Source organism: Ambystoma mexicanum, chromosome 7q (assembly GCF_040938575.1).
Source record: "Ambystoma mexicanum isolate Mex_15411 chromosome 7q, UKY_AmexF1_1, whole genome shotgun sequence".
In the NCBI taxonomy this organism is placed as follows: Eukaryota; Metazoa; Chordata; class Amphibia; order Caudata; family Ambystomatidae; genus Ambystoma; species Ambystoma mexicanum.
Window position 1 is genome coordinate 790,723,718 of NC_090941.1, and position 15,210 is coordinate 790,738,927.

General features: G+C 47.8%; 1 protein-coding gene across 1 annotated transcript in view; it reads left to right on the forward strand.

Annotated features, from left to right (window-relative positions):
- The window catches only part of DCUN1D5 (defective in cullin neddylation 1 domain containing 5), a 337,758-nt gene that overhangs the window by 228,290 nt on the left and 94,258 nt on the right, over positions 1-15,210 (forward strand). Inside the window, exon 5 of the mRNA XM_069639028.1 lies at positions 1,516-1,607. Within this exon, the coding sequence (XP_069495129.1) occupies positions 1,516-1,607 (92 nt within the window). The remainder of the gene's footprint in view (positions 1-1,515; positions 1,608-15,210) is intronic.

The following is a 15,210-nucleotide window of genomic DNA, read 5'->3' on the forward strand; positions in this document are numbered from 1 at the left end:
GGCAAAACGTTGGTTTAAGGTGCGAGTGCCTTAAAGACCACAAGCTGGTTTCCTTCCCACTGGCTATCCGTTTTCAACAGCACTCTGAAGAAAATTCGACCGGATGGGGACCGTGTCCAGATGGCTTGCAAGTGGCTTTCCACCAAACTCGAGGGAAGAAGTTAACCTTGAAGGGCTTCTCTGTCGATGGAGTTCCAGGCAATTCAGACCTGCAGTAGGGCTTCACTGGTCGTCAAGGAGTTGCAGCAGTCCTCTTCCTTCAGCTCTTCTTCGGTTCTTTTGTTCCTTTGTTCCAGTGGTCGACTCTGATTTCCAAGTTCAAGAGACCTGCTTCTAAACAGTTTCACCCCAGTTTATAGCGATGGCATCGAATCCAAAAGCATCAAAAAAATGCATTTAAAATGTTATTTTTTAATGCGGGGGGAACCCTTCCAACCAGTTTTTTTTTTTAATTTTTTTTTTTTACCCATTATAATAAAATGCATTTTTTCGATGCTTTTGCATTCAATGCTTTGTATTCGATGGAATCGCTGGATACATTTTCCCCCATTCATTCACACAGCAGGGTGGCTGCCCTTGCCGGACAGCCAGCCGGCCAATCGCGCCAGAGTGCATTCAGGTCTCCTAGGAGACTAAGCATGGGGAGTTTCGTGCACCTCCCTCACATCCTGTCCATCCCAGACATTCAGGCGCCAGAGGAGGGCTTCCACACTGAAGCCCACCAAAGGCCAACGAACAAAGGGACCAAACTTGGTTTGGCACGCAGAGACAAACACAAGAAGGACCTTTCCTAAAAGAAATGGTGAAAAAAGTTGACCGGAGTCTGTTTTTGCAGATAGGTCTTGGGCGCCATATTGGAAAACATGGCTGACCCGATTTTTAGCTACCATTGTTAGCGGTCAGGAAAAATCATGGTAGTTTCATCTAAACCACTGCCACCAGCCATTTAAAGTAGGAAAGGGTAACATTTGACTGTTATGAGTGTTTTGACTCGGGGCGGGGGTGAGCTAGACAACACCCCCTAGCACTCTATAGGAAGATGGTGTGTGCTGGGGTCTGTAAATTTAAAGAGACTAGTAAAGTCAATTTAACTTTACATGCTCTGGGAGACAGTAGTCAGTCCCAGAGAAGGTATTTAAACCTTGGAAAGTCTGAAAGACATCCCTGTGCCACTGCACTGAAGGTGCTGTGTGACGCACAGAAAAAGATGCCTATGGAGTTGCTGGGGTTCTCAAAAGGTAAGGGAAATTGGCACATTTTGAGAATTCTCCCTAATATGTGCTAATCCAGATTTGGAACCAGTGGCATTGCTACTTTAAATGGATCTGCTTTGGTAACATGCAATTTTTTTTATCATAAGTATATTGCGTTTTGTTGTTGTGCAACAGCATGGAATTTCCATTTGTTCTAGCGTGTATTTTGTTACATTTTAATTAATAACATTTTAATGTAATGCATAATGGAGTGATTTCTTAAAAAAAAGCTTCTTTTAACATGCTAACTTTATCTTTTCAGATTATTATGTTAGTTTTAGCCTGGAAACTGGAGGCCGAAAGTATGGGATTTTTTACCAAGGAAGAATGGTTGAAGGGGATGTCCTCTTTGCAGTAAGAGATTTGATTGTGTCCAGATGAAGTTATTGGTTTTAAAACAAATAATTTTTTTATTTGACCATAAGTGCTGGACTGGTGAATACGGTCTGTCTTAACAATCAACTTGTGATCTTGAAATGTACAAAACATTTAGTCTTGATGGATATTTTTTTCTTTTCCAAACGTGAACATATATGCATTTGCTTAGGTCTGCCACTTTTCATAGTATGCTTAATTTTCTAAAACGGTCAATTGTTTTTTGTACCTTTCTGTGTGACTATCAATGAATTTTGTTACAACAATGGCACATTATTGTATTCGCAATGATCCCATCCAAGAGAATGTCTAAGATGAGGGTTCGAAATTGCCAGAATCTGGGAGCTATTGAGCTCCTGTTTGTAGCCTAGAAGAGCCTGTACTCCAGGGTTACTTGCAATTATAAGTAATGAAATAATAACTAATGAGAAAATAACTACAAAATGACTAATTCCAAAGTAACTAATTCATTTTTTGTTTTTTTTGGGTGGTTCACCCAAACCCCACTTTTTTTTTAAAAGTAGTTTTCCCCACCCCTAAAACCACTATTCCCTTTCACAAACCCATTTTTAGTTTTTTTCAAAATTAGTTATTTTGGTGTTTTTATTTCGTTATTTTTTCATTAGTTTTGTATTTGATATAATCACTGCATACCATACTCCAGTGTCCTTGTCTGGATTCCCTGCACCACAGGCTGGATGGAAAAAAAGCTTCTCCAGAAGAGGATGCTGTCGCTTTAACAATAGGTTTTGGTATGAGCGAGCATTCCTCCGTCTTCTGGCGCCGTGCCCACCAGTCCATGATCGACCAATGCCTCCCGGTTACTGTTCTTCTGCATTTGCGGTTGGAGGTGGGAAGAGCTTCTCGGTGCACCTGCCTTTTCCTGGAATTATTAATTTCTTTATGTAGTCTCTCCTCCCTGAGGGGCATATTTTTTCAGTTAGAGTGGTCATGTGTTTTTTTAACTGTTTTCTTTTAAAGGTAACATTTCTATTGGTTTTGTGAAATACTAAGTCTGACAGCCCGTCAGACTAACGAACCATAATGATAAACAAAAATTAGAACAAGGTCTGTCTCCCTCGCTTCCCCTCCCCTTAGGAGTATTCCTGTTGACTCTTTAATTAAGCAGTGATGCAAGTGGCGTACAGAATCGAGCATACAATTAAGAGCATTTTGAATGAATACAAGGCTCTCCGCCGCCTTCGGCATAATGGAGAGTTCAAATCTTTTTGCATGTAAAAAAAGCGGAACAGCCATACAATTTTCTTTTTTTAAAGCACTTAATTGGTTTTCTGCATATAACCGTTCATGTTTATACAACATTAGTTAAAAAAAGAAATGTATACATAAATTAATATGCTTTTTCTTCCCGCACCCAACTCCCCCACTCCCTGCTCGGCTTACCTCGCACTCTACCACCATTACCACGCTTAAACCATATTTATACTAATAGTATCCTCCGCTCTTCTGAAATCACTGCAACCTGAACAACTTGCTCCGAGACTGACAAGGCGGCTATCAATTGCTTCCAAGCCTCCACCCCACCACCCACGTCATTCCTCCCTCCTGTCCTGCCATACTGCAGTTTCCGCATTGGCCCATTTGACTAGGTCTCTCCACTATCCTTGAGCGGGCGGTCTCTTCTGCGCTTTCCAACTCATTGCAATTCTGCGTTTAGCCAGAATGTACGCTAGGTCTTTTAGTTTGCTAACATGCTTGGCTCTTCTGGGCCTAGAAAAACCTCCCAAAAGACATAATATCCACTCTGGCCATGATTTGAGCCACCTCTCCCCAGTATTTGCCTCTTTACACATGACCGAAACATATGCACCATCTCTGCATTTACCATCCCGCATTTCGGTCATGCCTTATATGGGGTCAGGTGTGCCCTACGCTTCACGTAGAAAGATCTGCTGGAATCGCACATTCCGTGACACCGTTTTGTGGTATATCTGTACTCTTCCCCACAACCCGTCTGACATAGGCTCACCTACCTCCATCTCCCACTCCCGTCTTGCATGTTTTACCTCCCTGCCCACCTCACATTAGCAGCTCGTATATGCGGGAGACCTTGTGTCCTCCTTCTGACATGTCATAAAATGTTTCTACTACCTCTACTAGTTGTGGGGATTGTTCGTCCCCCGCCACCTGTCTTTTATGATCTTCTGGAGTCGGGATAATGTAATATATTGTCCCTGGTATAACCCAGTGTCTCCCACCAGTTCCCCAAACGCCTTAATCTTCTCTTAACCCACACATCCACAACTGTCGTTATACCTACCGGCTCCCATTTTCTTCTCACATTCAGCCTGATCTGTTCATCCACCACTTCTAGCACCACCAGTGGTATCTGCAGGGAGTATGGGGTAGGACAGTTCAGCAATCTGCAAGCTTTCTGCCATTTCGCGTTCCCCAGGCTTAACAGTTGGAACCCTGTAGTCATTCACTGGTTAGGTAACCACATTCTAGTTTAGAAAATATGGCGCGCTCTCTGCCCTTAGCAACTCTGATTCAGTCTGCTCTTCTTGGCCACATATTGGAGCTGACTGGCCACATAATACACTTCAAAGTTGGGCAGTTTAATACCCCATTGTTTATATGGGTTCTGCAGTTTCCACAGTGCTACTCTGTTCCACCCATTATGCCAAATGAAACTCCTGCATATACTTTGTAATTTCGTGAAAAACCTCTTAGGTATTTCGTATCGAATGTTTGCAAAATAATGTAACCGTCTAGGCAGCACTACCATCTTTAACAATGCAGCACGCCCCATCATGGACCATGGTAACCAAGTCCAGAAAGCCATTCTCTTCTCAACTGTGGTTATCGCCTTCTCTGTGTTATACCTGTGCTCTAAATTAGGGTCATGGTAGACATCTATCCTGAAGTATCTAAAAGTATTTGGAATAATTATCGCCACCCGCAGCGATTCCGGTAGCCTACCTACATTTAGCGCATCATTCAGCATTACTAATATTGTGGGAAGTATATCTGCCATGCATGCTTTATAAAAGTCTCCAGGAAGCCCGTCGGTGTAACGAGCCGGGTGGGAAATGACCACTCTGGACACAACTTATAGGGAACTGAGGTTAACTTTATTCTCCTTAAAGATCAGGAACTGACGGTTAGTGCATAAATGGGTCGTGCATTAGACCATTTCCACCAAGCAGCCTCTCAAATCTCATTCTGAATGTCCGTTGCTCTGTGGAACACTTTAAACTTTCTTTCAAGGCGAGTCTCCGGAGAAGAGATTTTTTCCCTTCCCCGATCTTAATTTCCCTTTCCAGAGTGAAACATAAACATAAGTCTTAAGCAGAGCCAGACTGAGGGTGGCCGTCTTCTCCTGTCATCTAGCTCTATATTTCTTCGCTTTTCTTTATGCCCCTTTTAAAAGAAGGTTGTTTGTTCGTGACCCCTAGGCTCCCCTGGGTCTCATTTTACATGTAGGAGTTCAATCCTAAACGTTTTGTAAGGCCAGTATTGTTCACGCCTTCTGGCTGTGTGAATAATTAACTTTCTCACCTTTTCTCACCTTCGATTCCTCGTTCACCTCCGTATCTCCAAGGATTTCCGCTTCGTCCTTGAACACGCTCCGAACCTCTCATCCGTGTCTGTTCCAGGCAACTGACGACTCGTATGCCAGGTTGGCCCGCGGCTCTCCCTTGCGTTCGGGAGCTGTGCTGAATCGGCTGTTCTCGGAGCCTCTGTCGATCGCTGGGCTCCTCCCGCACGACGGTGGGGGCCGGTGCAGCGAGCGAGTTCTTCGCGGCTCATCTGCCAGGGCAACAAGTTGCGATCAGCTGTGCTCACCTCACCACTTGTAATTTCAGCTGCCTCACAGTTCGTTGTAGCGGCGCACACCCTCACAGGTCAGAACCCTCGTCCGTTAGGTTCCGAATGTTTCTCAACTTGGGAAAGTCTTTCAGGCTTCTTATGTCGCCTAACTTGGGTAAACTTTTAACATCAGAGCTCAACAGGAGCACAATCACTCCTAGCAAACGAACATCCTCTGCTAATAAGCTCACTCGTATACTTTGTACGTATGATTCCTTCATGGGAGATTCCTTCTTCTTCCTCCTCCAATGGCTGCTGCTCACGAACCCCTACACAAGGAAAAACGGAGCTTTCTATCACTAGAGAGAAGTACCTCATAAGGAATTCTTTCACTTCTCATTGGACCGGGAGCATGTCTTTTCTTCATAGACCCTCCTCTCTAGAGGCATGATGACATCATAATACCATTCAGTCTTCATGGCTGAGTGAACAGTTGTCTAATTGGCTCTGGCTTGTGCTCTGATCTGGCTCTTCTTTCCCCACTTCATCACAGTCGGCTCCCATCACTTTATTGGTTGGCATGCTCTTAATGACCCATTCCAACTCCACTAATGTAATCGGAAGCTCCAAGCTATCTCTCTTCCTTATCAAGTTTGGGAAGAGTAATTTCAGTCAATGCCTCTCACATCCAACTCTTCTCCCCAGCCAGCGTCTTCATATAACTGCATATAATACTCATGAAAACATTCACGCCCTCTTGAGTCTCGAGCAACTGGCCTCCTGCCCCTTTCATCGCCCTGATCGTCTGCTTGGAGGGGGATCTCAATCTTGTATAGACAGGCCAACAATCTGCCTGGCTTATCCCCCTCTGCGTGCTGTCTCTGAATATATTTAGTGTAACTCTGTTTACCCAGCCTTTCCCAGTGATCCCTGCACTCCTTTTGTAAGCTAGAGGCTTCTTTAATCTCATTAGGGGATCCGTTTCCTTCATGCATAATCTTTTCCAATTTCTTTTCTATTTTTTCAAATCCCGTGTTAAGACCTCTTGCATTCCCTTTTACTCTAACGTCCAGTCCCCTTTCCTCCATACTTTTGGTACACTCCGTCAAGTGGGACGGGACGGATCACTTTTGTAAAAAATCATCAAATTGAAAAATGTGTCCTTCTCTTTTTACCCAGGGTACCGCATGTGGCCTTAACCCTACCCTCCTGAGCTCCTCCCCGTTCATCCCCCTTCAGTCCTTTTTTCTGCACTGTCGGGGCCGAATTGCATCACCGGAAAGACATTTTTCTTCTTTCCCGTTGTCCTCCTCGCCTGCTCCGGTTCTGCGGTCACGTCGTTTAGTCGTTTCGCTAGAGCGGATCCCCATTCTCTGGAGTGTCTGGGACCGGATCACCGTTGGGACTCGTGTTTCTACTGCAACTCCCTTTTGGCCCTGGCACTTCAGCATCGTCTTCATCAGTGGGAGGAAGTCTTCCAGCGGTTCTTCCACTGCATTTTCAACTCTTCATCGACGAAAAGAGATGCCCGGTAAGTTATTTACTTTTTAGGGCACCCCGGCCAGGGGACTCCTTCCCGGGGTCCTCCAGGTCCGTGAGGGGCTTTAAGAGCTCTGCTACCAGGGTTTCCCTTGAGGTGCCTCGCAGGCCTAATAGCGTACCAGGGTTTTCTGAGGGTTCCCGCGATGAGCCTGCCGACACTGGATTACGATCAGAGGTTCACCAACAGGTGCCTATAGTCAGCCCAGTCGTGCTGAGGCTTTGGGTACCGGAGTTTGCGCCGAGGTCTCCTTGTCTGGAGCTTCCCATACAGACACCGGGGTGCACCCTGAGGCCTCCGTTTAAGCTTTCTGTACCGAACCACGGTTTGCGGCCTCTCTCGAGGGAGCTGTTAAGACCGGACTCCATTCTGAGGTTCCTCTCTTTGAGGCTAAGGTGTGTACTGACAGAACTGAGGGACCTGTTAGGGTCTTGTCTGTGAGGTGGATTCCTCAACATTACCGTGCTCGCGGTGATGCCGGTTCTGTTGAGGGGGCAAATGGAGAGTTCTCTGACCGTAACTCCTGTTACTGGCTTTGCCCAGGTTCCTCTCTTGGAGGCTAATTCAAGGGCCATGTCAGGATGTCCAGTAAACATCCGAGGCCCCATAATACCGTGTCTGTCGAGGATCCTTGTGTCAAGGCTAAAGTTTTGATCGAGTCCCCTGACCAGTCTGTGGAAATGCCTGCCTCATCCACACATGTGACGCAGTTCTCCTCAGATGTTAACAAAATGGCGGGCCTTCTCGCATGGTCTACGGCAGCCATTTTTGATTTTACCCTTACACCCACGCTATCGACGGCAGGTGCTGGGAACCTTCGGTTTGGTGGACAACCTTTTCCACGGGACAGTGTGAATCTGTTCCGCCCCTCCTTATGACTGGCGCGCTTGGATGCCGCTACCGCATACGGTCTCGCTTCCTCCTGCTTCTGCCCTACTGGTCTATGTAGACCCGGTTGGTGGCGGGCCGTCTTGGCAGCCTTCCTCATTACGTTCGTGGGGGTATGCCCCTCATGAGCGGCCTCTGCCCACTCCAGTGCCTAAAACTTCGGCACAGGATGCCTTTTTTGGGAAGTTCAGAGTCCTATGAACTCTGACCCCATGAGACGTAGTACTTTAAGGATCTTTTTAGGGAGATCTGCCCTCCGGTGCCGCATCCTGCCCTGACCGTTCAGCTACGGCACCTGTCGCCCCGGCAGCGGTACCGCCTCAACCTCCAGGGCCCGCCTCAACTCTTCCGCCTCTGCCTCCTTTGTCTCCAGTTGACAAGACTTCAGCGGAGCGAGACGTCAATTTGACGCCAGTCGCATCGCAACCCTCTGATCCTGACACACTGGATGAGCCTCAGGCAGATCAGGATAGTGAGGACCAGCCCCGCTCTGTCAGAGCATTCCATGACCGGGTCCTGGACATGTCTCTCCTTCACATGGCAGATCCTGAGGCACCCGCTCCGTAAGAAAAGGGGTGCTTACCTTGACTCCGCAGGAGCTCTGACCTGTTCCTTCAGAGGAACGTTCTGGCCGAGGCCTGCAAGGTCTGGGATAAACCGCACACTGGGCTGCATACCAATAAGAGAATTGATGCCTGTTACAGGCTTCACACCACCGAGGAAGTAGCCTTGGCGTCTTGTCCGCTTCCTTCCTCAACAGTGTTAGCGGCCACCACTCTGCAATCCAAGCCGACTTCTGCGACCTCTGCAGCTGCGGCTCAAGTTCTGGCCAAGGAAGATAAATTACTCAATTCCTTGTGCAAGAAGGTTTTTGCCAACTCTGCGCTGAAATTGCGTCAGGCTAACGCAGAGCACATGATTTGGTTGATTTCCAAGAGTTCATTCCTGGCTTCATGCAACAAAGTTTCCGAAGGAGGTCCAAGATAGTTCCGGACCTGCCTTTTGACGGCCTAGAGTTTTCATTCCTCAACGGATGACAAGCTCACAAAGACTAAGGCGAGCACTCAAACTGCCAAGTCTCTGTTGGTGCTAGTGAAGACCCCAGTCAAAGTTCAGAGATCTGGATCCCAGTCTCGGTCCTCCTCAGGCTTCAGAGGGTTCCAAGACTGCAGGTCACGCAGAGCTGATCCTCTGACGGGCAACCTGATATTCCTGGGTTTCCGTTGGAACACGATCGACTGCAGTGTGTACCTGACTGTGGACAGAATGGCGGATCTGTTGGACACGTGTCAGGTTTTCATTCAGTCAGAGCATGAAAGCCTTGGTGGTTCCAGAGGCTTCTAGGCCTCATGGCCTTGTGCGTGCTTACTCTTCCCCTTGCGTGTCTCGAGATGAGACGCACGCAGATGGCTCTTTGGAGCTCCTGGCGTCAGGCAGTGGACCCGGACGCCAAGTTTCTTCCAGTTCCACCCTGAATGATGACAGATCTCCTATGGTGGTCATCTTCCAGCAATCTGTCGGTGAGTGCTCCTTTTCAGGAGCTCTGCCCTCAAACGACCATAACGATGGACTCCTCCCTTTTGGGGTGGGGCGCGACGTTAGCTAATCTTCAGGTTTTCGACCTACGGTTGCCACAGGACGGACAATTTCTTAAACATTATCTGGAGCTTCTGGCGATTTTCCTGGCGCTCATTTCAAGCCGGTAATTTGTGAACAAAGTGGTCCGCATCCGCACAGACAATGCGGTATCCATGTTGTACATCAACAAGCAGGGGGGTACCAGGTCACCTCCCTTTGTAGATCTAGCCATTCAGATTTGGGAATGGGCCATTCAGCATGGTGTTTGGCTGCTGGCAGTACACATTCCGGGCCAACTGAATGTGACTGCAGACTCTCTCAGCCGAAATTAGAGATCCTCTCTGACATTTTTCGCCATTGGGGCACTCCAGAAGTAGACCTCTTTGCGACGTTGTCAAACGGGAAACTTCCTCTTTATGCTTCCAGAAACGGACTTGGAGCTTCTTCCCTGGGGGATGCTCTCGACATTCTGTGGCACAACATGAGGGCCTACGTCTCTGATTCACTGGGCGCTATGGAAGCGCAGGAACACGACAAATTGCACTCTCCTGTTCATAGCCCCTTGGTGGCCGGCCAGATTCTGGTTTTTGAAGCTTCAGCATCTGCCAGTGTGCTCCCCGAGCAGGCTTCCGCCGATTCCTGACCTGCTTCACCAGAGCAATCGGCAGATGTGGCACCCCTGCCCACAATCGATCAGCTTGGCGGCCTGGTGCCTGAGTTCAAATCCTTAGAAAGTTTCAACTTGTCAGCAGATAATATGCGTATTATCCAGGCGGCTAGGAAACCTTCGACAAGGTCTCACCATAGGAGCAAGTGGCTCCGGTTCTGTCACTGGTGTTTAGCTATGCAGTTGGTCCCCAGAGATGCTACCATTGGCACAGTCCTGTCTTTCGTTTCTCATCTGGCAACTTCAGGCATACCTGTCCAGGGATAGCTTTTTCATTGACAAATCCTGTCATTAAAAGGCACTTTGCAGGTCTATTGCATTTATGACAAACCATCCATCAGTTACACAACCAAACAAACTCAACACAGAACCACAGCACAAACTCCAAAACATTCCTGAAATATCAGCAGCGGCATTCACCTTCCTGGTAAAACACATCAAGAAAGCAGGATCACTGATGGATCCCTGTCCCCCGGACATCTTCAAATCAATCCTCGCACAAGGAACGCCAGCAGAATATTACAGAAACCTTCTAAATCTATCACTAGCAACAGGAACTGTACCAAGGACCTTCAAATCGGCATATATTAAACCACTTTTAAAAAACACAAGTGGTGACGTAGAAGACCTCCAACTACAGGCCGATTTCAAACATTCCCTACCCAGTTAAACTCTTCGAAACCTACGTATACAAACTAACCCAAGAACACGTAGAAAAACACCACCTGCTAGACCAAGCTCAAGTCGGTTTTAGACCCACAAGAGGAACTGAAACCGCACTACTATCCATCTGTGACGACGTAAAAACAAACGCAGACTCAAACACAACCTCAGCCCTTGCTCTGCTCGACCGCTACAGCCTTCGACAATTAGCCATGACACCCTAAGCAAAAGACTAGTAGACCTAGGCATAACTGACACAGCGCTATGCTGGACTAAATTCCTAGCAGACAGAAAAGAAACCGTATGGATTAAACCCTTCAAATCCACCCCACGATTTGACTGTGGAGTGCCACAAGGATCCTCACTATCACCACTGTACTTCAACATCTACCAGACTCAAGTTATCAGAATCTTCAAAAAATACAACATTACATGCTACAATTACGCATATGATACTCAAATCTACAAAATCGAAGACACCCATGCCAATCACTCTACCCTAATAGAGTGTCTAAAAGAAGTCCAACTGGATGAATGCCAACAACCTAAAAATCAACCCAGGAAAGACAAATCATGATCATATCCAAAGACGAAGAGAACGAAACCACCATCTTGTGGCCAACGGAAATGGGAACCTCACCATCTAAGGTAGTAAAAAATCTGGGAGTCCTGATGTACAACACCCTAACCCTAGAACCACAAATAAATGCAACGGTCAAGAAATGCTTTTTCCTCCTCCACACAAGAAAAAGAATCCTACCTTTCCTCTCCTTCACGCACAAAACACTCAAAATCGTCCCCCTCATGTCAAGAATCGACTATGCAAACAGCCTTTACCTCGGAATACCAGAATATCTCCTGAAGAAACAACGGATCCAAAATACAGCAGCCAGAATACTCCTCAAACTATTCAGAAGAAACCACATCTCTCCTGCCCTAAAAACACTACACTGGCTCCCAGTCAAACATTGCATCACCTTCAAAACAATGTGCATAACGCACAGGGCAATCGGTGGGCAAGGCGCAGTATTCCTACAAAAAGAAATAATCTACAAGCCAACGAGACTCCTCAGGTCAAGCAATGAAATCCGTCTGGAACAAAAACCATACCTTAAGAAAAAACTTGGAGGCACCTCCTTCTACTACTTAGCCGCAAAAACCTGGAACAACATCCCAAAAGAAATAAGAAATCCCAAAGATCACCTAAAGTTCAGGAAATTACTAAAAACCTGGCTCTTGAACACCACAGACAAACTGAAAACCGAAACAACGGAAAGGAAAAGAACAATTAAATTTAGGACAGGGACAGCACCAACTAAGAAACTCCCACAACAACTAGACTGGTAACGCCAAGTCAAAGAAAACACAAGCTACACCCATTAAGACAGAATCAACAACCCCAGCCATTTCGAGCCAACTGCACCCCATATTTGCTACCAAGTACCACACTGTTATAGAGTTCTCTATATATTAGCATTCACCATACTCGAACTGAGTTGTGGACTTTAGTAGGTACACTGGCCGTATGAGTGGAAAAGGAAGGAAGGTAAGATTTATGAAGGAAGTTTATGGAAGGGAGGCCAGATATGAACGGGACAGTGGGAATGCCGGACAAGCCCAGATCAGGACAGAGGCACAGAAATGCCCCCACAACCCCATCTGTGGAGAGTACGGAAACCCAGCGCCTCACCTCGAGATAGAAATGCCAACTAACCAATCCACTAACAATTTCCCCCTCTGCATACACCTCTCAAATCCCCAACCAAACACAAACCTACAGCACAAAAAACGCACAAACTTCACTACATTTCAACAACAAAACAAAAGCACAGACTCGCTTCAACAGTACACGACTATTGGCCGCAAACACCCCAGGCCCAGCCAACGGAATGAGGCTGCCAACAGCACATCACTGCTCTCTTGCTTTTTTCCAGCTTCCTCCCACTAACTCACCCTCCCTTTCCCCTCTTTCAGAGCCGCCAGAGAGCCAGCGGACCACTCCGGTGGTGGTAGTGCGCGGTACAAATGTCCTTTAACATCTTTATCCACCTGTGCGCAACCCATATCCCCTAAGTGGGAGCCGGGAAGCATGGGCGATGCGTTCTCGTTCCCCTGGGACGGCCTATACTTGTATGCGTTCCCTCCGTTGCCGTTGCTGCTTCGACTCATCAACCAGCTCAAGAGGTCCCGGTGCAGGATGATCCTCGTCGCACCAGTGTGGCCGAGGCAGATCTGGTTCCCGGACCTTCTGGACTTGTCAACGTCCCCTCCCATCAAGCTGCCAGCAGACGCAGACCTCTCCAGAGAAGGAGGCGCCATCTTCCACCACGACCCGGCGTTGCTGAACCTGCAGGCTTGGCTCCTGCAGCGCTAGAGTTTGGAGGCTACGATATACCGGCCGATTGCAAAGAGGTTCTTGCAAAGGCCAGGGCGTCCTCGACTCTGAAATGCTACGGTCATAAGTGGAAGAGGTTCTCTATCTGGTGCCGAGCACAGAAGATCAACCCCCTACGGATTACGGCCCCTCAAGTGCTGCCGTACCTGCTATCGCTGGCAAAGGCTGGGCTAGCCCATGCCTCCATTAAGATTCATCTGGCGGCGATCTCCAGATATACCAGAACCACAGGACGGACGTCCCTGTGGTCCCATCGACTGGTAAAAGAGTTTATGAAAGGACTGTTCCGGTAGTTCCCGCCGGTGAAGGCCCCGGCCCCGGCGTGGGAACTTAACGTGGTGCTGACCAGGCTCATGGGGCCCCCATTCGAGCCGATGCACTCCGCACCGATGAAGTTTGTGTCGTGGAAGACTGCATTCCTGGTGGCCATTACCTCCGCACGACGAGTGGGAGAGATCCAGGCCCTATCCTGCAAAGCACCGTACTTGACTTTCCATGCCTCGAGGGTGGTGCTTAGGACGCACCCCTCCTTTATGCCCAAGGTGCCGTCGGACTTCCATCTTACCGAGTCCCTGGTGTTACCTGTTTTCTTCCCGTCTCGTTCGTCGCCGGGGCCGAGAGGACTTTGCACTCGCTTGATGTGGCTAGAGCGCTGAAGTTCTACGTGGACCGCACGAAGAGTTTTCGGAGGACATCACAGCTATTCGTGAACTTTGGACCTGTGAATCAAGGGAAGGCTCTCTCGAAGTCTTCCATTTCCAGATGGCCCTCCGGCTGCATCATGCACTGCCACTGGTTGGCTAACCGACCGCTGCCAGGCCGTCCGAGAGCCCATTCGACCAGAGCGATCGCTGCTACTACGGTGTTCTTATCTGGTGTGCCCCTGCTGGACATCTGCAGGGCTGCTACGTGGAGGTCGTCGCACACCTTCACGAGATTCTACTGCGTCGGTCGGGATTCCAGGGAGGAGTCCAGGGTCGTCCAAGCAGTGCTGCGCAACCTGTTCGCTTAAGGTGAGCCTGGTGAGGAGGTAAGAGATGCTTAATGTTGAGTTTTTTGTATTGTTTAATGTTGAGCCTTTTGCCACCCCCCGTGGTTGTGCATGTGTACTGCTATTTATTCTTATATTCATGAGCATGTGAATCCATGCCAGACCCCATGCTGGAGAAGGAACAAGTTACTTACCTGTAACTGTTGTTCTCCAGCATGGGTCTGGCATGGATTCACATGTGAACCCTCCCGCCTACCCCTCTGCGGCTCTTCACTTGGTCATACTGCCACTTCACGTGCTACCAAATCTGAAGATGGCTGCCAGAGGCGGGGCTTAGGTAGAGGGCAGTCATTGGCTGTGGTCAGTATGACGCAGAGATCAGTGATTGGTTACTACTACGAAAGACAGATCCGAAACGAAACTGATACTGATTTTTCTTTACCGAGGATTCCCAGCCCGACGACGGGGAATATTCATGAGCATGTTGAATCCATGCCAGACCCATGCTGGAGAACAACAGTTACAGGTAAGTAACTTGTTCCTTCCTTACATCTACTTTCTTTTTTTAAACCTTTATTTATTTATTTCTGGCTGATCAGAGCAGCATAGGCCTGCGGGACCATGTCCCGTTTTACGTACATTGGTACATTAAATATCATTGCACAAAAGCTGGATCACTGTTATAACTCTTGTCACATTGTACGGATAGCATATACCAGATATACATAACCTCATATCTAGCGTATATTTGCATTTTTGTCACAAAGGTAGGAGCGGAAGCTTGCCTATGTGTCACTAGGTCTGGACCCAGGAGGGAGAGTAGATATATACATGTCTTCACATTCTTGAGACCAGGTCAATGCAGTGAACCATTCCTTCACATCAGGTGGGAGTTTCTTTCCAGTGTAAGAGAAAAGTGTTTGGCTATCATACAGGCAATTTTAGCGACTGTGCGGGAGTTCTTACTGTGGAGCGTTGGCCATATGCTGAAGAGTGGGCCCATGAGTTCATGCTCTATTGTGGTTTCTGTAATTTCGGCTATTGTGATTGTTACCCGGGACCAGTAGCCCACTTGTATGGGGCATG